The following is a 22676-nucleotide window of genomic DNA, read 5'->3' on the forward strand; positions in this document are numbered from 1 at the left end:
TCAAACATCTGAATTTGGTGAATCCTCATTGATGGTGAAAATACACATAGCCGTGTTTGTCTCTGGGAGGGGCAAGGGTCCAGAGAGCAGGAGGGAGGCTGAGGCTCAGCGGGGCTGGCAGTCTTGCTGATGAAGATCATGTTGCATTGCACAGGTGTCTACACACGCCAAGCTCAGTGAGACAGGGTACATAAGGCTTGTGCATCTCACTGTCCATCGGTCTCACCTCATGGAAGCCCCAAAACAGGCTGAGACGGCGCCTGCTCTGTAAAGCTGATGGTTTGGGTTTGGAGGCAGGCACAGTAGCACATGTGTTTGTGATTCTGTTGTGTGCCTGTGGGGAGATGAGGTGCATGCAGAAGTGAACAAGAGACGCTGTCACAAACAAGGTGGGAGGCAAGGATGGACATGCGAGGATGTCCTCTAACCTCCACACGCCTGCCCTAGCACATGCACACTGGCGCTCACATATACACTCTAACACACACGTGCAGGCACATAGTAAAACTCAGAAACAGCCATATACAGGCATAGTGTCAATGACGGATACTGATGCCTACAACTTGCTTTGGAATTGACAGAAATGCACAAGAACTCACCAACTATTGCACGCGTGCCATATACACACACTTGTTCCATGTACAAGTTATTAGGATTTTTTTGTATTTTTGAACATTTTAAATGTAATCTGTTGGGGAAAAATTTTAAATTAGAACTTCCACTTGGAAATGTTAGCCAGACAGGGAAAAAAAAAAGCCTTTTTGGATTAATTTCTGTGCATGAGTGTTCTTTTCTACAAGTAGTTGTCTACATATGTAGATAGCTTATGTGCTTGGTGTCCTCAAAGGTCAGAAAAAGGCACCGTACCTGAAAAAATGTTCAACATCCTTAATCATCAGGGGAATGCAAATCAAAACAACACTGAGATTCCACTTCACTCCAGTCAGAATGGCTAAGATCAAAAACTCAGGTGACAGCAGATGCTGGCGAGGATGCGGAGAAAGGGGAACACTCCTCCATTGTTGGTGGGATTGCAAGCTTGTACAACCACTCTGGAAATCAGTCTGGCGGTTCCTCAGAAAATTGGACATAGTACTTCCGGAGGATCCCGCAATACCTCTCCTGGGCATATATCCAGAAGATGTCCCAACCGGTAAGAAGAACACATGCTCCACTATGTTCATAGCAGCCTTGTTTATAATAGCCAGAAGCTGGAAAGAACCCAGATGCCCCTCAACAGAGGAATGGATACAGAAAATGTGGTACATTTACACAATGGAATACTACTCAGCTATTAAAAAATGAATTTATGAAATTCCTAGGCAAATGGATGGACCTGGAGGGTATCATCCTGAGTGAAGTAACCCAATCACAAAGGAACTCGTACAATATGTACTCACTGATAAGTGGATATTAGCCCAGAAACTTAGGATACCCAAGATATAAGATACAACTTGCCAAACGCATGAAATTCAAGAAGAATGAAGACTGAAGTGTGGACACTTTACCCTTTCTTAGAAATGGGAACAAAACACCCATAGAAGGAGTTACAGAGACAAAATTTGGAGCTGTGACGAAAGGATGGACCATCTAGTGATTGCCATATGCAGGGATCCATCCCATAATCAGCTTCCAAATGCTGACACCATTGCATACACTAGCAAGATTTCGCTGAAAGGACCCAGATGTAGCTGTCTCTTGTGAGACTATGCCGGGGCCTAGCAAACACAGAAGTGGATGATCACAGTCAGCTATTGGATGGGTCACAGGGCCCCTAATGGAGGAGCTAGAGAAATTACCCAAGGAGCTAAAGGGAACTGCAACCCTATAGGTGGAACAACAATATGAACTAACCAGTACCCGGAGCTCTTGTCTTTAGCTGCATATGTATCAAAAGATGGCCTAGTCGGTCATCACTGCAAAGAGAGGCCCATTGGACTTGCAAACTCCCTGGAATGTGGGAGTTATAGATCGTTAAGTCACCATGTGGATGCTGGACCTCAAACCTAGGCTGTCTGCAAGAGCAGCCAGTGCTCCTAACCACAGAGCCATCTCTCCAGCCCGTATTTAGACAGTTCTTTAATTTTGAGCCAGTCTCGTATGGTCTAGTCTGGCCTTGACCACGCCAAGTAGCTGAGGACGACTGGGAACTTCTCATCCTTCTGCTTCCACTTCCCAGAGGTGGGGATTACAGGGCACAGTGGTTTTATTGTGCTGTCAGGGCCTTGTGCGTGCTACGCAAGCATCCTACTGATGGAGCTACACCCCTAACTCCAGCCAGATGTTCCTTTATGATAGACCAAGGTCTGCTCAGAGAGTACCACTTATGCCCGGGTCATGTTTGCATCATTGCTCCCACCAATGTGTGCAGGGAAGATGGGTAGGGAGAACAGTTTGAGAGTGGACGGAGGAGGTCTAAGGCTAAGGGCGGTCAGGTTTGCAATCTTGGAGATTGACATCAGAGTGGCTAAAGCACTGTTCTTTAGATTCAGGGCATCACACACCCTCTTCTGGCTTCTGTGGGTACTGCATGCACAAGGCTGGTTGTACACACGAAGCAGTAACAAAGTAACAATAGATAGTAATTCAGGTAGTTTAGGCTCTGTTTTTCATCTTTCTCATCTTCCCTCCTTTTGTTGGTTTCCACAGTGTTACCCAGGTTTGCCCTCCCTCTGCAGACTCGAGTAGCTGGGAACACAGGTAGGTGCACACCAGTATGCCCAGATTGAGGGCTGGTGTGTACGTGTGCGCACGTATGTCAGGTGCATATGTGGAGGTCAGAGGACAACTTCCTGGAGTTATTTCTCTCCTTCCATCCTGACTGGAGGCAGGGACTCTCGTTTCTGCCATGTTGCATACCCCAGGTGAGCCAGCCTGCCAGCTTGTAGTGATTCTCCTGTCTCCACCACCCCATCCTACCTTACCTACAGTCCTAGGTTTACGGACCTCATACTACTAAATCTGGCCTTTTCAATGTGGGCTCTGGCGATCGAACACAGGCTTGTGTGGCAAGCACTGTTACTCCTGGAGCTGTCTATTGATCCCTGCAGGCTTAGGGGGGAAAAGACATACTGGAGTATGTAGATTCATCAGCAGCATTGGAGGCGGGCATGTGATTGACATGGAGACAGAGGCACATAATAGGTATGTTTTGGGGGCACAGATTCAAATGGGTCTGGAAAGGAAGCTTGCAAAGATGCAGATAGCAGGAACACATGAAGCTGACTGTCTTGTGTGGGGTCTCTTTCCTCATCTGTGCCCCAGCTCACCTCTGGCCCCTTACCTTGAGAAATGGACTCAGGGGAGGCCACTTGGTCCCCGGGTTCCCGGACAGCCAGAGGGAGGGCGCTGTGCCACATTCTTAGGAGTAAGCCTATCCAAAACAATGTCTTTTTCTAAAAACTCGGTGCTAAAGGGTTCCAGATGTCCGTTTGTTATATAATGGGGTTTGTTTTAATAGCGTCAACTTCCAGATGTGCAGGCTGGAATCAAGAAGCCCATTGGCCCCCTGAGGACACTGCAAGCCAAGCTGAGTGCTGCCCGGGGGAGAAAGAGGACTGCATGCACATGCAGAACCAGGGATGGGATGCAAGCTGGAGGTGCTTGCTCACTGCCCACTGGGCTACTCGCTTGCCCAGAACTGTCCCAGGACTGAGAGGTGGGGAGGGTGACACAGGTTTCTATTTGTCAGCCTGATTCTGAACAAGGACTCCCAGGAGACAATCAGAATGGTGGCCAGGGAAGAGTCTGTTTGAAAGAATCCAGGTCCCTGCTAGGTGTTCTTGGTAGTCACCTGGCTTGCTGAGACGTTTGTGTCTTAGAATGTGAAATAGAGAAACACCATTCCACCTGAAGGAGGTCAATGTAAAAGGAGAAATGAGCTGAGAGGAACAGAGCGGGGGCTGGAAGGTTTAGCCTTTTTTTCTTTGAGCAAAGTAAAAACACCAGTGTGTGTGTGTGTGTGTGTGTGTGTGTGTGTGTGTGTGTGTGTGTGTGTGTGTGTGGTGTGTCTGACCTAGCACCTTCCCCTGCTCCTGTCACCAAGTGGGAAGCCTGTAGGCAGCCCAGACTCCATTTTCCCCTGGAACACTGGGAAAGAGCCAGGGTTGGAGAGCTCACTGCCTCCTCCAGAAGTTGTTCCATGGCCGCACAGCGCCAACAGATAGAACACTTTTCTGTTTGCTGAGCCCAAGCGGCCCCTGGGTGACCCCTGGAGCTAGTGCAAGTTGTGAGAGCTCTACTGAGTACCAACAACCCCTCCTAAGCTCCTGACCACTGGGTCTCCAGCTTTCTCTTCCTCTCAGGTGACTGACACCAGGGGTCTCGAGATTAAGATAACTCTCAGGAGGATGCAGAGGACCCATGAAAAGAGTCACAAAGTCTGAACATAGTCACAGAAGAGAGACACCAAAGGGGAAATCCACTCCATAGACAAAATAATCTAATTATCTGTGAGAACAATTCAGATCCAACAAAAATCCCAGTCAATGAGGAGGAGTGTACAATATAAGGCTCATGAGAAAAATAGCTATTGAATAGTCGCTGAGTTTCTGAAGCAAACAATGTGGCAAAGACTTGAGTGCTCAGGGGCCGAATCCTATGGTAAAACTCAGATACTTTCAACAGCTCATCGCTGGCACGAAAAAACAGTCTGGCCCAGCAAACCCAAGATCCCAAAGTGGACCCTTTATGTATGAAAACTTGGAATATAAGAGATGTTCTCTTCAGACTAGAGCGAAGAGGCCATTTCAGCCGCGGTTACATTTAGGGAGAGTGTCTTGGCATGGGCAGGGCCAGGAGTGAGTGACACAAAAAAGTATTCAGTTCACACCTGTGTGGGTCTATATGTGTGTGGGGCTGTGCAAATACACGTGTGTGTATGTGCGTACATGTGCACACACACGCACATGTGGAGGCCAGGGGTGTCTTCCATGGTCATTTTCCACCTTATTTAATGAGGCTGAGTCTCACATAAACTGTGAGAGTTTGCAGATTCAGTTAGCCTTGCTGGCTAGCTTGCTGCAGGGGGCGCTGTCCCGTCTCTGTTTCCTGAGTGCTGGGATTGCAGGCAGCCTGGCACACTCAGTATTTATTGGGTGCAGTGACTGTGAATGCCAGTCTTCACATCTGAGTGGCAAAGAGTTAACCTACTGACCTACCTTCTCAGCTCTCTTTCCTTCCTTTTGTTCTTTTTAGACAGTCTTGCTAAGTAGCTCAGACTACCCTTGAACTCCTGATCCTTCTGTTAGCTTCCGCCTCCTGAGTGTTGGGTGGGATTAGAGGTGTTCAACTCCATGTTAACCCTCTATTCTTTGTTTTGTATCTTCCGGGATTGCTCGGCTTTTCCAAACACACACACACACACACACACACACACACACACACACACACACACACAGCTTCTTTTAAAAAACTAACTTAAAATTGTACATGTAGGCACACACGAGTGCAGGTGCCTAGGGCGACCAGAAGAGGATGTTAGATCCCTTGGAGCTAGAATTAGAGTTGGTTGTGAGCAGCCTGCTGTGGGTTTGAGCCAGAAGAAGGTGTCAGACCCTCTGGGTCAGAAATTACAGATGGCTACGAGCCACCATGGGGATGCTGGAAATTGAACCTGGTCCTTTGGAAGAGCGCCAGTGGTCTTAATGGCTGAGCTGTCTCTTCACCCCACTTGTTTTGTCTGTTTATTTGCTTGTGTGTGTTTTTTTTTCAACCCTGATTTTTATTTTTTTATATGTTCTTTTTTTTGTGTGTGTGTGTGTGACTTTTTTTAAAATTAGGTTATTTTCTTCATTTACATTTCCAATGCTATCCCAAAAGTCCCCCATGCACCCCCCCCACTCCTCTACCCACCCACTCCCACTTCTTGGCCCTGGCGTTCCCCTGTACTGAGGTGCTTGTGTGTTTTTGTATGTGGGCATGCATGAGCAATGGATGTGCACGGAGGTTGGTTCTTTCCCGCGCCATGCTGTTCCTGAGGACTGAATTCGGGTCTTTAGGCTTGGGGCAACCATCGTTAGCCGCTGAGATGACTTGCCAGCCCAAGGTAATACATTTTAATGCTCATACATATTATCTAGAGATGATCCCTTTTAGATTTTCTCCTCTCTCTGTCTATGTGTGGAAGGAAAACCCAGCTGCAAGTCACAACATAATAATACGCAGATAAGCAGAGACATATTAAGTAAGAATCGGGTGTCATTTTCTTGGGGAGGTAGGAAAAGAGGACTCTCACGCTCCATGGCACACACCTCCGTGGGGTTGCCACATTTTCCCTCTTCTGGCTCTTTCTCATTCTTCTTTTCTCTACACAGCAACTATACCTTTAAAGCCAAGCAGGGCAGGAGGGGAATGAAATCTTGGAAAAAAAATAAACAATCTATTGCAGAAATGATGGATTACTCAGAAAGTGGGACAGAATAACTGGCTAAGGATTTGGAAAAAAAATAAGTTAAGATTCCTACCTTATACCAAAATAAACCACAGATGGCTTAAAGGTTTAAATATTAGAAAAAAAGAATGAAACACAAAACTGTAAAAGAACTCAGATGCTCACACGGTGTGAACGAAGAGAATATCTGAACAGGTTGATAGATTTACAAACTCACAGTGTGAGGTTTCTTCCCATCTAGAGGAGGAGGAAGAGAGTGACAGGGATAGAGGAAGGAAGGAAAAGGAGAGGAAGGGAATGAGGGAGAGGGAGAGGGAGAGGGAGAGGGAGAGGGAGAGGGAGAGGGAGAGGGAGAGGGAGAGGGAGAGGGAGAGGGAGAGGGAGAGGGAGAGGGAGACAGAGGTTGATTTTAGACAGACCCCCAAGCCAAGAATCAAAGAGAATTTGACCATAGTGGGCTTGACCTAGGATGAACCCTGGAGGGTGAGTTTGAGTCGGACATGTTAAGTGGAGATGGCTCAGAAGGGCACCTCCAGGGCTGAAGCCAGGGGTTCCATGTGGCAGGGGTTCCCCAGTTGCTCTGGCAATCACATTTCCTCTGCTGCCAGTAGCTTTCTTGCTCAGTCAAACACTCTCACCTCCCTCTGCCCAGAACAACCCACACTCTGCCAGCCTGCTTCACATCAAGCACCAGGCATTGCCCTAATTCTACCACATTTATTTGCGTTCGTCACTCTGCCTGGACAAACTCCAGCTTTCCCTCAAGGTTGAGCCCATCTTGAGACAGCATCTTTGATTCACCTTGTCTTTCAAGTCAAGGTACTCTCCAGGGGCTGCCACAGCAGCAGCTCACCATCCTGCCCAGCCCTTGCTCTGTCCAGTGTCAGGGTTTGCTCATCAGCACAGGGCCAGGGCCATGCTATAAACTTATGTGGAAATGTCCATAAATCTTACCCTGACAGTATTTGGAGTTGGGGGCCTCCAGGACATAGTTAGGACCCCATAATAAGACTTGTGGCTTTATAGGAAAAGGACAGCAGCCCAGGGCGGACACACACCTGCATTGCCAGCACCACACTCCTGGGCTTCCTAGACACTAGTACCAGGAGCTGAATAAGTCTCCTAGCTTTATAAATATCCTGGTCTACAGCAAGATAAAATAGGCTGGGGCAGTCCTCATGTAGGCTGTGGCCTAGACAGGGGTCTCCATGAGACGGCTTTTGTTCTCTCTGCATCTGGTGTGTGCACACCCCCACACACATCCACACATACATGCACCCCTTCCACTCACATGAAAACAGGTTAGTGAGATACTCCGAGGGGTTACAAGAGTTCATAATCGGAGTTTCATTCTCTGATAGTGGGAGAGAACTGACTCCTGAAATTGACCTCTGCATCATAGACGCTGTGGCATATCCCATATCCCTCTTGCATCTCTCTCTCTCTCTCTCTCTCTCTCTCTCTCTCTCTCTCTCTCTCTCTCTCTCTGTCTCTCTCTCTCTCTCTCTCACACACACACACACACACACACAGACAGAGGCATCATAAGGAGTAACTAACTGGTGGACATTTTTACCTAATGCACTTGAAAGTCCCTGCTGTCTCTGACAATCCGGCTCACACAGCCTGTGGCCTATCCGTATCCTGTCCTTGACCTGTGGTCTATGGGGATGAGCTGACAGGGAAACAGGGTTCTGATGGCAACATTTCAAACTTTTGTTGGGGTACAAAGATCTGCATTTATGGGGTGATTCCAACTCATTAGCAGATATGACCACGTTTGAGGCAGAAGGTTTGTGCACAGTGAGCACTTTGTGGAACCAAGCCCACAAAGACAGACACTTTTGTCTATCTGTGCCCTCCAGCCCTCTGCTGAATCCTAGCATTGAGGTTAGTATGGGAGGCCTTCAAGTGAACCCTCTTTGCGTGGCTGACTAGATTGAGTTCTAGGGCTGTCTGGGGCTGCTTGGTTTCTTGGGAGATTCTCCCAAAGCAAAATCATGTTCTGTCTCACTCTATTTTCTGTCTCTGTAACAGAATGCCCATGACCAGGTAAGCTTATTTCTAGATCTGAAGGCTAGATCCAGGGAGTTGCTTCTTGTGAGCCCACTGGCTGTGTCTTCACCATGGCAGAAAGGCAAGGAGTATTGTCACATGGAAGAAGAAAGCACGTGGGTTGTCTTGACTTTAAAAAGAAAAACCCATTTCCACTAGCTCTGAGCAGTGCCAGGTCCTTCCTGAGGGCAGGCATGGGTCGCGCCCCCCCCCCCCCCAAATAGCTTTTGGGTTCTACCATTTTCAAAGTATTGCGTCCCGCTCGACCGGCAAGAAAGACGCAACAAACCAGAATCTTCCGTGGCAAAAGCTTTATTGCTTGCTTCTCAGGAAGATCCCGAACCGGGAAAATGGCGCTGCTTTTATAACCCGCAGCGTGACGTTTCAGCACCTGATATGGCGTGACAGCTCCCGATTCGTTGCTTGCCCATCACCCCACTATTACACCCCGAGAATGGGAGTGACTAGGAGTGAATTCACTCTCGCACCTGCGTACAAGGCTTGTTTACTAGTTAGGCACAGCGGAGGCCCGCGCCATCTTATAATGGCGATTGCTCGCGGCACACACGGCTCTCCTCAGAGATTACTGGCGGCACGCACGCGATTGCTCGCAGCACGTACCGGCTCTCCACATCAAAGCTCTTATCTTGGGAAACAAATTTCAACTTGCCTTTGGAAGAGAGCAAACCACATCTGAACCACTTTTCTTTTCTTTTCTTTTCTTTTCTTTTCTTTTCTTTTCTTTTCTTTTCTCTTTCTTTCTTTCTTTCTTTCTTTCTTTCTTTCCTTTCTCTCTCTCTCTCTCTCTCTTTCTTTCTTTCTTAAAGCGTAATTTTAATTTTTTTTCAAAACTTATTTTTAATGATGGGGTTATTTATTTATTTTTATATCTAAGTACACTGTAGCTGTCTTCAGATGCACCAGAAGAGGACGTCAGATCTCATTACGGATGGTTGTGAGCCACCATGTGGTTGCTGGGATTTGAACTCAGGATTTGAAGAGCAGTCTTCAAACTTAACCACTGAGCCATCTCTCTAGCCCTGAACCACTTTTCTGAGTTAGGAAAATGAAGCAGCTCTCATCAGCCTTCGGGGTATCAATCAGCTCTAAAGGGACAGATATCTGGCTGAGGCTGGGTCAGGCAATACCCAGGCCATAGGACACCCCAAGGTACCCCAGCAGGGCCCCAGGGGTGGGCAAAAGGGGGGAAGCTCTAGAGATGGTGGTGGCCTCTTCCCTGGGCCTAGAACAGCAGAAGAGACTGTGGTAGGTTGGGGAAGAGTGTTGGGCCCGCTGGGTCAGCTCTACTAGAGGTCTTCTACACATGGGAAGAAGGCCACGGTTCTCCCAGGCTGGTAAAGAGGCCTTGCCTTTGAGTGCTGATCACTTGTCAGAAATTCAAATGTCAGGCTCAAACATGTTCACTGTTTTCTCAAAGCCACCCAGTCACAGTGACAAAAATCAAGGCTCTAACTATCAAGTCTTTGTAACTCAGAGACTGGCCTTCTACTCCATTAAAGGAAGAGCTTTTAATCCCAGCACTTGGGAGGCAGAGGCAGGGGATTTCTGAGTTTGAGGCCAGCCTGATCTACAAAGTGAGTTCCAGGACGGCCAGGGCTATACAGAGAAACCCTGTCTCAAAAAAACCAAAAAAAAAAAAAAAAAGAGCTATATCGGCTTATGACAGGCATGTAGGCCAGGCTAGCCCGGGTCAGAAGTCAGAGTAGCCATGGCAGGGGACAACTGGCTTTCTAGACTTTGTGCCATAGCTGGACACTGTCCTCTGGGATGAGTGGCAGAGCCTACCACAGCTCCCAGCTCCCTGCCTGCCCTCCATCTTATCCTGGGCTTTACTTGACCTTCCAAGGATGAGGAACCGGCCTGGCACTTGTCCTGGAGGAGGCTTGCAGCTGCTTCAGTAGCCCCATTCCCAGCACCAGCTCTTGACTGCATGTTGCTATCCAGAATCCCCCCCACCCCAAAAAAAGAAAAAACTACCCTGGAGGAAGAGGCTTTCTCTGTGTGCGTGCACATGTATGTGTGCTCGCACAAGGGCATATACACACATGCACACATGCATGTGTGTTGGCTTCCAGCAGGTTGGATGAACAGTGAGTTCCAGCCCTTTCTTAACCTCTTGTGCCTGGCTTGGCATTGTCTGCAGTGTGAACCTTTGTATACCCCTTTGGGGTGTTTGTGTCTTGATATAAATCATGTTTGCGTATGGCTCTGCAGCTGTAGTGCCTGGGTCACCTGTGCCCCCCCTCTCTATACATCGATCATGTTAGTATGTAGTTTTGAGGTTTGTTATCTATCTAACACATCTATACCTAAACATGTTAGGGTGGGTGACTTCATATATGTCACATGTGTGTTATGGGAGTTCCCTGGCTCCGGGCTTCACTTCTCCCACATCCCACCCACTCCGATGGGGAGACTGCTGCCAGGGCCTCTGCAGTAGGCAAGGCCACTTTAAGCAATCCTTTCCTCTCTTCCACCTCCAGCTTCCACCTCAGTATTTGTGAACAATCTGGTCCCTATCAACTCTAGGAGGAAGACAGGTCTGTACATCTTGGTCTAGCCCATAGAGGTTTCAAAAGTTCCTTGGTCTCCAGCCAAAGTTTTTACAAAAAAGCCTCATGGGGAACAGACTAATAGGGAGGTAGGGATCCTGCCTGGGAGACTCAGGACTCCTGCTCTAAGGCAAGATTGAATGGGAATATCAGTGCTGAGCCCCAGCCAGGGAGAGGGCCCTGCAGTCTAAGGTTGAGCCTAGCCTGGAGACCTCCTACCCCAACAAGGGGAGCACAGCAACTCATGGTTCCATGGTGGGGCAACGGAGCTGGAGGGGCCTTCTTCATTAAACAGACACAGGAGAAGAGGCCCAGGCCATGTGGCATCTCAGCATCCATCAGCCTGTGCTGAGAGCATCCTGGAGTCAGCCCCAATTGTAAGCAGCTGGTAGTTTCCTGTGGCTTTCTAGTAGCAGGCTCTGAGCCTCTTCCTCTGGTCTGAAGGGAACAAAAGCCCCCCCAGGTCCCTGAAATAGCGAAGTCAGGGGTTTCCCAGCACCTAAGTAGTGCTGGGGGTGTTGGGGTCATTTCTCCCAATCCCACAGAGGCACAGAGAAAAGTCTGTGATGCTCCTGCCTATACCATGATGAAGGTCTTCCTCTGTGTTCCCACAGGGTTTTATTCCAGAGTCCCAAGGGGTTCAAGCAAAAATTGTCCAAGGGTGTAAGAATTCTTCCTGAATAGTAGGTAGTTCAGACAACAGGGGCCATGTTTTACTGGCCTGTGGATGAGAGCATTTATAAGAGTTACCATATCCATGTAAGAAGGGTGGCTTTTGGGGTCCCAGGGATGAGAGCTGGGAAGTTGGCCCAGATTAGGAGGGGATTCCTGGATGCTGGAAATACATATAGGATCCAAAAGATGCTGAGACCTTGTGTCCAATCCCTGCGGATTCCTACTTCTCCCTCCCTCCCTCCTTGGCCATCTGGGCTTTGCTGTCTGGAAAGTCTGAAATCGAGTGGAAAAGCCTGGGTCAGAGCTGAAGCGGGGGCGGGAAGGGCATGATGGGAGTGGTGTCTAGGCAGCTCCAGCTGTCTTGGTCCATCACACCACGGGCATGCTGGGGATTGCTCTCCCTTTCCTCTGGCCACTGCTCCCAGTATTCAGACCTGCAGGGGGCTATAGAGAGTGTCACTTTTGGCAATCATTAAGGGTCTGGGAGCCCAGAGACACTGGGAGAAAACCGAGGTTATCTGAAGGGTGTTGTTGCTACAGTCACAGGCACTCCAACAGGGCCTGAGTAGGGGCCCAAGGACACATTACTCAGGGGACTTTCTTAAGCTACTTGTCTGGCCTCAGTGTTGCATTGAAACCTCCAGATAAGCCTGCTGCTTTTAAAGCCAGGGCATGGGAGTCACCTCCCTCCACACGGAATCTGCTTCTGTATCTCCTGTTACCTTCGGATTGTATCAGGAACCTGTCGGCACCCACGGGTCTGTAATCGCTCACACTGAGCTCTGTGAGCGAGGCTCAGCCTGCAGCCAGATACTTGTCTGCTTCAAGTAAAATAACTCAGTGTGAAAATAACTGATGGCAGACACTTAAGAGTCAGGGAATCGAGCGTGTTCGGGGCTTGAGAAGGCAACCGTTGTGAGGCCCTATGTGTACAGCCTTGTCACGGCAGGAAGACACTGTTCCACAGCAAATCTCCTCATGGCTGGGGGAGGCACTTACAAAGCCCCACCCCTAGCAGAGGCACTCACTACTGATAGCTTCGAGGGGCAGAAGATCAGTTTTCTTCAGGGATGCGGCTACTGGGAAGTTGTCCATACTCCAATGGATGGCCCCATATCCACACACACACTAGAAACACTTATGGATCCAGCAGACTAACAGAAGAGACTACGGAGATGGGAGGAAGATGTGGTGTGGGAAGGAGTCTGGGAGAAGTTGGAGGGGTTGTAGGAGGGTAACTATGAACAAAATACATCGTGTAAATGCAGGGCATTCTCAAAGAATAAATAAAATACATTTTAAAATATCAAGGATAAGGGAACATCTGCGTTTCCATGCTCTGTGGAATGAGGGATGGACCAGCACAGAGCTCACATCCCTGTAAGGCAGACACCAGCTACTGAGGTACCATGCGTTTCCATGCTCTGTGGAATGAGGGATGAACCAGCACAGAGCTCACATCCCTGTAAGGCAGACACCAGCTACTGAGGTACCAGCTAAGTAGCCACGTGCCAAGCTTCTGATCTCCATCACCTCCTGCCACCTTAAGCCTCCACGTCATCCAGGTGTGTCATCCTGAGTAGTAGGAGCCCTGAGAAGTAGACATCCAAGTTCACAAACACTGCTGTGCCTAGGGCAGCGGTTCTCAACCTGTGGGTCACAACCCCTTTGACTAACCTCGACCTCCAAAAGTACCTTACGATTCATAATAGGAGCAAGATTGCAGTTATGAAGTTGCAATAAAAACAATTTTATGGTCAAGGGTCGCCACAACATGTGGAACTGTTACTAAAGGGTTTGCAGCATTAGGAAGGTTGGGAACTGGGGCTGGAGGGATGGCTCACAATCATCTGTAATGAGATCTGATGCCCTCTTGTGGTGTATCTGAAGACAGCTACAGTGTACTCACATACATAAAATAAATAATCTTTTTTGAAAAAAAGGAAGGTTGAGAACCACTCACCTAGAGTGGAGTGCCTGTGGGTTGTGGGAAGTTCCTTGGATGGACAGCCCTGTTTCTCAGCTCCTGTGGGGGCAGCTGTTCAGACAGAGGTGGAAGTCCACAGCTCTCCACTTCGTCCTTTGTGCCTAGGATAGCAAGCCCCGGCTACATCCTTAAAAGGGGCCTTCAAGCACTCTCTTCCTTCATGCATCTGCTCTGGGTGCCCACAAGAATGCAGCTGTTTGCAAGTCAGTAAGTGTTCAGCAGAAACAGATGGACACGTCAGAACCCCGATCTTGGACTCCTGACCTCTCGATGGTGGGAAAAAAAGTTTATACTTCCCAGACTACGCGACTCTGTCATGGTAGCTCAAACAGACTAATACAAATCCTTCTATAATTTTGCCCAGTCGGGAACCCCCATATTCCTTTTTGAATGCTGGGTGGGGCTTCTGTGAAGGCCCTGGAGGTTGCTATCACTGTGTGACAGCACACACAGGCCAGCAGGGGAACAAAACACTGTCTCAAATCTTACCTGGTGTTAAGTTAGGAAAGGGCAACGACTGCACAACCCAGTCATTCTCTCTGCCACTCACTGCACAATCAGATCCCCAAGGGCGGGGTCCAGCCAGCTTGGTCCATTGTGGGAGAGCCTGGAAGTCTCTAAGACATTTCAGAGTCCAGCTGGCTGGAGGGAGCTACCCCCATTGTGGGTTGTGATGGAATAAGCTCCCTTACTTCTGCACTGATAAAGGGCTCATCTGCCAGGCCTGTCCTCCTGCAAGGGTTCCCTGTGGTCCACTCTGCTGGCCAGCCTCTGCCACTTTGGAGGACTGTCATTGTTTCAATGACAAGCCACAGATGGCTTTGGCTCCTGGTTATCTCCTTATATCCCGACTTTCCTCACACACTTCCCGGGTCCTCCCTTCAGCAATCTCAACTCTTGACAGCATCTTCAAATTTGCCCTCTTCTGGCTCCCAAAAACATGGGGTAGGACAGACCAAACTTTTCCTCCAATGTGAAAGGACCACAGGGTTTTACAGGATGTTCAGGAGGCTGCCTGGAGTCCAGGGCTGCTTTGACGTCTGTTTTTATCTTAAATGTAAATGTGATTCTACTGTAGGATCCACATTCCTATAGAATGTTTGAGTTCATGAGTAGATTTTAACTGACTTAACAAATAGTCTATAAATTAAATCGACATTGTGGGCCAGGGGTCAGCAGACAAGAATTTTGGTCAAGGACCAGGGAATGAATGTCTCAGGCTTTCACAGACATAGGCTCCTGTGACAACAGCGGTCTCAGCACAAAAGCAGCATAGCCTGGCATGAGTGTGGCTGAGCACTAAGTTTATTTATGGTAATTTAAATGTGATATAATCTCCATGTCCATGGACTATTCCTTTGGCTTTTCCCATAATTTATCCATATGAAGTCCCTTCTCAGCCTGGGGTTGTCGTTGGCTGTTTTCCCTCTACATAGCTATGTGGGGCCTGCGGCTTCACACAGGAAGCCAAAGCCACAGTAGACGGCACATTTAGACTGCCCTTCATTCTTGCCTTTCTGCTCACCAGTTGTGCCACTGAAGGCAGGCAGCCATCTACTTGAACTGGGTTCTCATTTGGGGAAGACATGTTGTGATAAGTGCACGTCTCTCAAGCCCTGACACAGTGACCCAGAGAGGCACCAATAGGTGCCGTGGTGATCATCAATGGTGTATGCAGGTCAGCTGCCTAGGGCGGGAGGTCAAGTGTGTGAGGAGCATCCATTTCTCTAGTAGCTCCCTCTCCCCCAGGTTCTTATAGCTGAGCAGCTACTCAAGGCCTGCTATTCTTCTTTCCACCTTTGAGAGGCGAAGCCACTTCTCACATGGCTCCTTAGCCTTAGGCTGGTGAGGCCAAGCAGAGATACCAAGATCTCTCCGGATCACCCTGGCCCAGAAACCTCTCAACACCCGTGTTAACAGGGCTAGGAAATACCCAAATTAACTGCCTCCCAATTGGCCTCCAGGGTGACATTGGTGGCAAAGGGCAGTGTGAGCTAGCACGGTCCCTCTCCCTCAGCCATCTGTACTTACTTCTAGTTTAGGAAGCCCCCAGGCAGAACAGCTGCCCGCTCCCTCCAACTCCCCACAGGCAACTTAGGGCTCAGGAACCAATTTGGATTCTCAAAGCTCAGCTCGTCACTGACCAGTTCACTGACTAGATAAGCTATTTATCCTCTCTGGATCTTAGGTCGCTCATGGATATAGAGATAGGCAGTTATTGTGGGGACCAAGGACAAGGCCATTAAGCACTCTGAGTAAGTCCTGGTAATGTGTACTCAACCACACCTCCCTGTTCTTGGCACTACAGTGGTGTCTCTTCATCCACCCAGAACACAGGTCATGCAGAAAGAAACCTTTCTTGTGTGTGGGCCCTGGAGTTGGGCTGGAAAGCTGGTGTTTACCCCTGTGTACATGCCTCAGGATCTGCAGCAAGCACTTCTTTGTTCTTTCTTTACTCTTGGTTTCTCTTCCTATTGGAGCTGGCAACCCTTACTGGCTACTGAAAGGAGTATATGACCCAGGACTTGACTTCACCCATTTCCACCAACCCCACTACTGACCCTCCAGGATAGAAATGATCAGATGAGGACCCGCCTCGGGCGAGGTCTGCTGGGGACTCTACTGTTCCCTTCTCACCCTGGACTTGGCTTTTCTTCTCCAGGGCTCAGGCATCAGAGCCGTTCGGGTGACATGGAACTGCCACTGCCACGTTGCTTCCAGTCCCACACTAAGCTCATGAAGTACTTAGTGGGAGACAGTACTTATTTACTTGCTTCTCATGTTATCCCACTGATATCCTGTATGTGGACCACAAAAGCAGCTCTAAGCAAGCATGTCCTGGGGTCCTGCTGTTCAGCTCCTGTACTTCAGATAACAGGTCTGAAGAAACTGCAAACACAACCAAATGAAACCCGAATCCTTGGCTTTGGCCAATTCTGACTTAAATTCTTTGGAGGTTTCCAGATCAAGCACATGAGTGAGGGCCACTTAATGAGATTAGATGCCAATGAGTCAAGCAGAAAGGTCTTCAGTGGGGCGGCTTTGTGTCTGCCCTTTTTCCCAGTACCAAGTTTTCATAAAAGTTCTTCAGAGTTCTGGTCTCCAAGTTGAGAGGTCCCAGACTGGTATTACAGAAGCCAGGACTGGGATGTTGTTGTCTGTCGGTGGGACTATGAGCTCTGGCTTCAGCTATGCCTCCTAAGACTAACATAGCCTGGGTAGCTTGTGGCAAATATAAATACCAGCAATGTGGACAGATTAACTTTTGCACGGGGTGGAGGAGTGGGTGTACTTGGCTAACCCTTGTATTAGGGTTAAATTGCAAAATGTACTTTTTAACCCCTGCTTTGGTAGGGAGGTTGTCTGGGTGAGGGGCTAAGTCAAGGAACAAAACCACGACTCTACTAGTGAGTTAGCTCTTCTCTATCTAGGAGGGTCCCTGAAGTCTCCATTAGAGGTTTCAAAGGCCATTCACTGATGTGTGTGTGCATGTGTGTGCATGTTGAGAGGACAACTTTCAGGAGTCTCTCCTTTCACAAGGTGGCTTCTGGAGATCAAACTTACACTGTCATGCTCAGTAACCATTCACTGGTCCTCCATTAGAGATCTTAAGCTGGTGACTGTACTTCCTGCCGTGAAAAATAACAGCAAAGGGCTCTGCACCTGACTCTCAATACCTCACCCTCTTACTTGCCTAGAGAGGGCGCCCAGATAGGGGCTCCGTCCACAGGGGAGGCTGGGCCAGTATCCTGCTTCATCTTAACCGAGGCCCACTCCTTTCCCTCCAGCCTCACTGATCATCATGTCTAATCCTGGAGCCAAGGAGCTGTGTTTTTCCCATACACAGGATAACAAAGTTCTTAAGAGAATACCAGGCATTCTTGTACCTTATGGGACACACTACCCACAACAGCCTCGTTCTTTAAGGAACTCTAGGTCCTAGTAAGATATGCAGTATGGGTTTAAAGAAGTGCCTTTAGGAAGAAGCTTTGGGCTGGTTCTGGAGGGAGGTTATACTGCTAAGTCCTTCCCATGGCACAGTTTAATCTGTGTTCTGAGAGTGGAGATGGGTCAGGTCAGCTCCCAAGAGTGTTGCCCAGCAGGAATCAGGTACCCAGAAGGACTGTAGATCCCTGGTATACACAATACATTCATAAAATGCCCAGGTAGCCAGACATCTAAGCACTAATGAAATCCTTAATATAAATCTGAATTTTGAACTTCCTTTTTAAATCCAGGATCAAGACCACAGACAATTTATTATGTGAAACATGGGTGAAGATGACCAAGAGAAGTTATGGCTATGAGTGACATGGAATTAGATGAAGAGGCTCAAGTTTGCTGAAGAGAGTTTAAATTTGGCTTTTGCTCTCGGAACGTTAAAATAATCATAAGAAGCACTTATGCCTTACAGAGCAAATAATCCACAGTGTCAATTTCATTTTGCAAACAGTATCACAACAGCAGTCAACAGAAGCCTGAACACCCGAGAGTTAACATACAGGTTCGGTTAAGATATAACAAGGGATTGCGCATGCTGGTGGTTAAGTTGGGTCCGCAGCGGACCCTGTGACCTACTTGGAAGTTTAGGTGGAAGCTGGGAGAGGAGCTCTCCACATGAGACAACACGGGAGACGACAGGAAGAGCAGACCCTGCTGGGTGTCTACAATGCTCATTGCAGTAAGGCTTGCAAAATACAGGAGGTTTTATAGCATTTGTATTTTTAAGGATTTAGGGCAAATACATTTTTTTCTACTTGATAAAAAGAAAATTAGTACTTAAAAGGTTCAAAAATATATTGATTGCATGTTTCTCTTACATAAATAAATTATATTGATCTTTAGGATTTAACAGCCGAGAAACCTTTCTGCTTCCGCCGGAGCAGAACTGAACAGGATGTTAGTTCAACAGTGAGCAGCATTTCTAAGAAATCTGTTACCAGCATCACAGACCTTCTACACTACAAGGAGGTTATTAAATAGCATTTATTCAGTTCTTGGATTCTTCTTTCTTATAGATCGTTATAGAATTTCTAGTTTATATCTATGATTCATAAAACTGGGACTCTCTGTTTTGAAAATACACCTGATTGTTTTTTTTTTTCCGGTCACAATTTAACAGACTTCTTTGAGATGCTCATTTTAACATTTACATAATTTATAACCCAAACGTATAAAAGACAATGACAAAAATCATCATAAATAAATAATGCAAACTGAAACAGCCAAACTTTCCGACCTTCTGATAAGTTAGCAAAACTGTAACAGAAACAGTAAAAAAAACACAGTTAATTGTAACACCGAAGTGAACCTGGTACTCGGGACACCCGCCACCTGTCTAGCCCCTGAGCCTGTGCTCCAGAGAACTAGGTTTGGCTGGTTCAAGTCTCAGCAGGGGCTGTCCTTGGAGGAGACCCTCAGGAGGAACATGATGTAAGGGTGAGGGGAAAGAAAACGGGAACTGAAGCGCCACCGAGTGGGCTCCTCCCTGCTCAATTCTTCAACACGGAGCTGGAGAGTGTATGCTGCTGACTTAACAGAACCTTGCCTGACTGACAATTTGGAATTTGGGCCCAATACTAAGATACCGTTTGAGTAGTGAGAAAATGGGAGGGACAAAACTTCACAGTTGCAATGTAAAAGGTGGTGTGCGTGTTTTGACACGCTACGCTAATGACAGAATCTAGCAAGTGCTGAGCGATTACCTTACTAGGCTCCAAAAAGCCTTGCTCTGGGTGAAAGAACACAAAAATCCAGCAAGTTTCTTAAAAGTGGAAACGGGTGGCAGCAGTTGTCCTGGGATAAATGCCAGCAGCATCTGTGGACCCTGAGCAGCGCCCTCGCAGTTGCTGCAGTAACTCAAGGTGCTGAAGTGTCTCAGACTCAGCAGGGACGATAGGGAAACTGCCTAGCTGGCCAGTATTTCTTCTTGCTGAAGAGGAGGAAAACCTTGAGGGGGAAACTGTATTACTATCTGGAAGGTTCCTGTTTTTAGAAGCCATCAGTATATGCATTTTGAACCATTAGTTTATATGCTGTAGACTACGCTACTCAGTAACCAAGACAACAGGACACCTGAACTACAAAAGTACGCACCGGCACTTCCTATCATGTGCCTTTTGGTTTCCTCAATATGATCTTTTTATTCAGTTGCTCACAAAAGAACGAGCTTGCACTTACGTTCATCTTTGCTCTTTGGCCCCACAGTGAATCCCTACACAGCTTTCTTCTGCCATTTTCTTCCTCAGATGAGTGGGACTTGAAAGAGAAGGGGAAGGTGGTATGTCACCAAGCACTGTATCAACTGTGATTGCTGGAATGAACTGGATAAAAGGAAGGATTCTGTGCCGCCTAGACTAGGCAGGTGACACTTACCTAACAAAGTGGCAAGACCCTGCAACTATTAACATGTCACCAGAGTTCTCAGACAGGAAATTAGGTAGGTAATATTACTGATGAAAACACAGGTTCTTATGAAGGTGAAGTGAGGGAAGTGACAAACCTTTATGGGATAAGAAACTTACAAGCCACAATCATTTCTTAAATGAAAAAGTTCTAATTGGTATCCTCATTGGAGTCTTTGAGCCCCTCCTCCCTGGCCTGTGCCACGTGTTCTCTCTCTGGGGACACAGTGGCACTGGACTCGGTGCAGTTCTGATCACTGCCTGGCTCCTTTTCACACACAGACGCAGGCTCTTGGGTGGGGCTGTCCCCCTTAGTTTTCTTCTTTTTCCTCTTCTGGGTCTCAAGACCGACCATCTCTGAGTGTCTGGCCTGCTGCATGGCTGGCAGAGCCATGCCCATGCCAGGGGAAAGAAACATGGAAGGGTAGATGAGTCCAGGAGACACTCCTGGGATGAGAAATGGGTTGAAAGCCACAGGACTACTAGTAGTTATTGTGGGTTCTGACTGATCAGAAAACGGACTAGGGCCAGGCTTGTCGTCTACCAGAGCGTCTGTGTTTACATCATGGCCACTCAGCTTGTCCTCTGTAGATTTTTCAGTGGCTGAGGTACCACTTTTTGTGCTTGCAAGAGACGCTGAAGCAGTGGTCGTGCAGGTGGTTGCCATGGGTGTGTTGAGGAGTCCGCCAACTCCAAACATCTGGGGCACCGCGGCCATGCCTGGCAGCATCATGGGCAGCATGCTCAGGGTGTTCTTAACCTCTTCACCCGTGGGCATGGTGGCAAAACCAGCTGGGAAGCCCACCAGCCCAGTGAGAGGAATGCCTGGAATATTTCTCACATTCTGCAATCCTACCAGGTCCATTCCCGCAATCAGCCCATTCATGAACAGTGGTCCCATTCCAGAAGGAGAGTCCGCTACAATGGCTGGAGCTTTTAGGAGTTCATTTCGAGGCCGCCTCCCCCTCCTGCGGGGACCCGCATCTCGAAGCACAGGCTCAGCTAGGGTGTGATTGAATTTGCTTTCTGGGAGAAACCCCTGAAAAAGGACAAAGAAACATTGGATGCTGAAAGTCACCAGATGGCAAAGGGTGGCTACAGCTGTGTCCTGGCATAGCTTATCCCCCATTCCACACAGGGCTCGAGGTCAGAGTAGCTCCTGTGTCCTGGCCTAGAGGCGGTTGCTTCTTGGAAGCCAAAAGCATTTAGTGACAAGGGAGCAACCAGATGCCTGTACCTATCAAAAAGTGCTTCCAATACTGACTGGGAAGAGCAGTTTCCACTGTATGAGAAACTGGCAGAGGTGGGCAGGGGGGACCAGCCCTGACGGTGCCTCAGGTCTTAATTCTTACGGCTACAATCCCTTCATGGAACATTCCAGCCTTCTTTCTCACAAGATTGTATGGAAGCAGCAGAGCAGTGTGTGCTGGGTGGGTTTGGGAGTCAGATGCACTCGAGTTTAAAGGCGGACTGAGCAACAGTACAGCTGTTGGTGAGGCTCAGAATAGGTCAGCTTTGGTTAAAAAAAAAAAAAAAAAAAGATAGTGACACTTTTGTGTCACTGAAAGTGAAGTGTTTATAATGCTGCCCAGCCATAGAAGGGGTACTTACTAGGGACATGGCATGCTAATGATGTGTGCATCCTAATATTTTCTGAATCCCTGGAAGTTGTGAGTTGAGTGGAGAAGGATGTGTACACACAGGCTGTAGAAATGAAGGACCTTGAGCACTGCTGAGCAATGCACTTGAGTGAGCGAGGCTCTCGTTTCCCTTAAGAAAGCTCCTACAGTTTTCTTCTTTTTGGAGTTCTTTCCCTGCCCCCCCAATTTTTTATTAGTTTTTTTTTTTTTAAATGTGTGTGTGTGTGTTTTAAAGATAGTCTCTCTATGTAACTAGAACTCACTCTGTAGCCCAGGCTGGCCTTAAGCTCACAGAGCTCTGCCTGCCTCTGCCTCATGAGAGTTGGGATTAAAGACGCTCTACTTTTATAATTAGCAAAAAGCTCCACAGTCAGTACTTGTGCTCCTAAGACTCATAATGTCACCTAGCACTAGACCCATGGACCCTTCCCCACCATGCGTTATCAGGACCACAGCACAGACCACAGTGAGCACACGGCCTTGATGGGGGTGACAAGTAGGGAAGATGAGTGGGAAGGGAGATGGAGGCTGCAGCAGAGACCATGGTCTGCTTGTAGAGAGGAAATTACAGAAGCTATTGAAATTACAAGAGCTCCACCTCCAGTAAAAAGAGAAACCTGTTTCTTCCACAAGAAAGTGATTCTCATTCTTTCTGTCTCCCTCTCGATGTGCTGCTTGCAATCCCTGGGCACAGATAACTGCACATGCCTTTCTCTGCTGTCCTTCCCTGTTCCTGCTCTGTTAGTTTATCAGGTAATACAGATCTACAGGGTTAAAACATCCTCGTGTTGTTGAGCAGCCTCCACCCTTTCTCACACAGGAGTGATACAAAGAAAGCCTGCTGATGGCTGTTCTTTCCCATGCACATGAAGGGGAGGCCCTGCTGCCCTGTATCTCCTTCCTGTAGTTCAGACTCAAAGCTAGCATTCTTTTTACAACGTTCCTTCAGCT

General features: G+C 48.0%; 1 protein-coding gene across 10 annotated transcripts in view; it reads right to left on the reverse strand.

Annotated features, from left to right (window-relative positions):
• Window positions 1-17914: 17914 nt before the first annotated feature.
• Window positions 17915-22676, reverse strand: part of Chd6 (chromodomain helicase DNA binding protein 6) — a 162109-nt gene continuing 157347 nt past the window's right edge. For 8 of the 10 annotated variants that reach the window (XR_001783180.2, XM_017319259.2, XM_011239776.3 and 5 more), the window contains one exon: window positions 17922-21124. Coding sequence is in view for 8 of the 10 variants with exons in the window: in XM_017319259.2 (XP_017174748.1) it covers window positions 20237-21124 (888 nt within the window). In the remaining 2 variants the exon portion in view is untranslated. Of the gene's footprint in view, window positions 21125-22676 lie in introns of all 10 variants that reach the window. The other 2 variants (NR_126509.1, NM_173368.3) reach the window with 1 other exon arrangement.

The sequence above is a fragment of the Mus musculus genome, chromosome 2 (genome assembly GCF_000001635.26).
Source record: "Mus musculus strain C57BL/6J chromosome 2, GRCm38.p6 C57BL/6J".
NCBI lineage: Eukaryota > Metazoa > Chordata > Mammalia > Rodentia > Muridae > Mus > Mus musculus.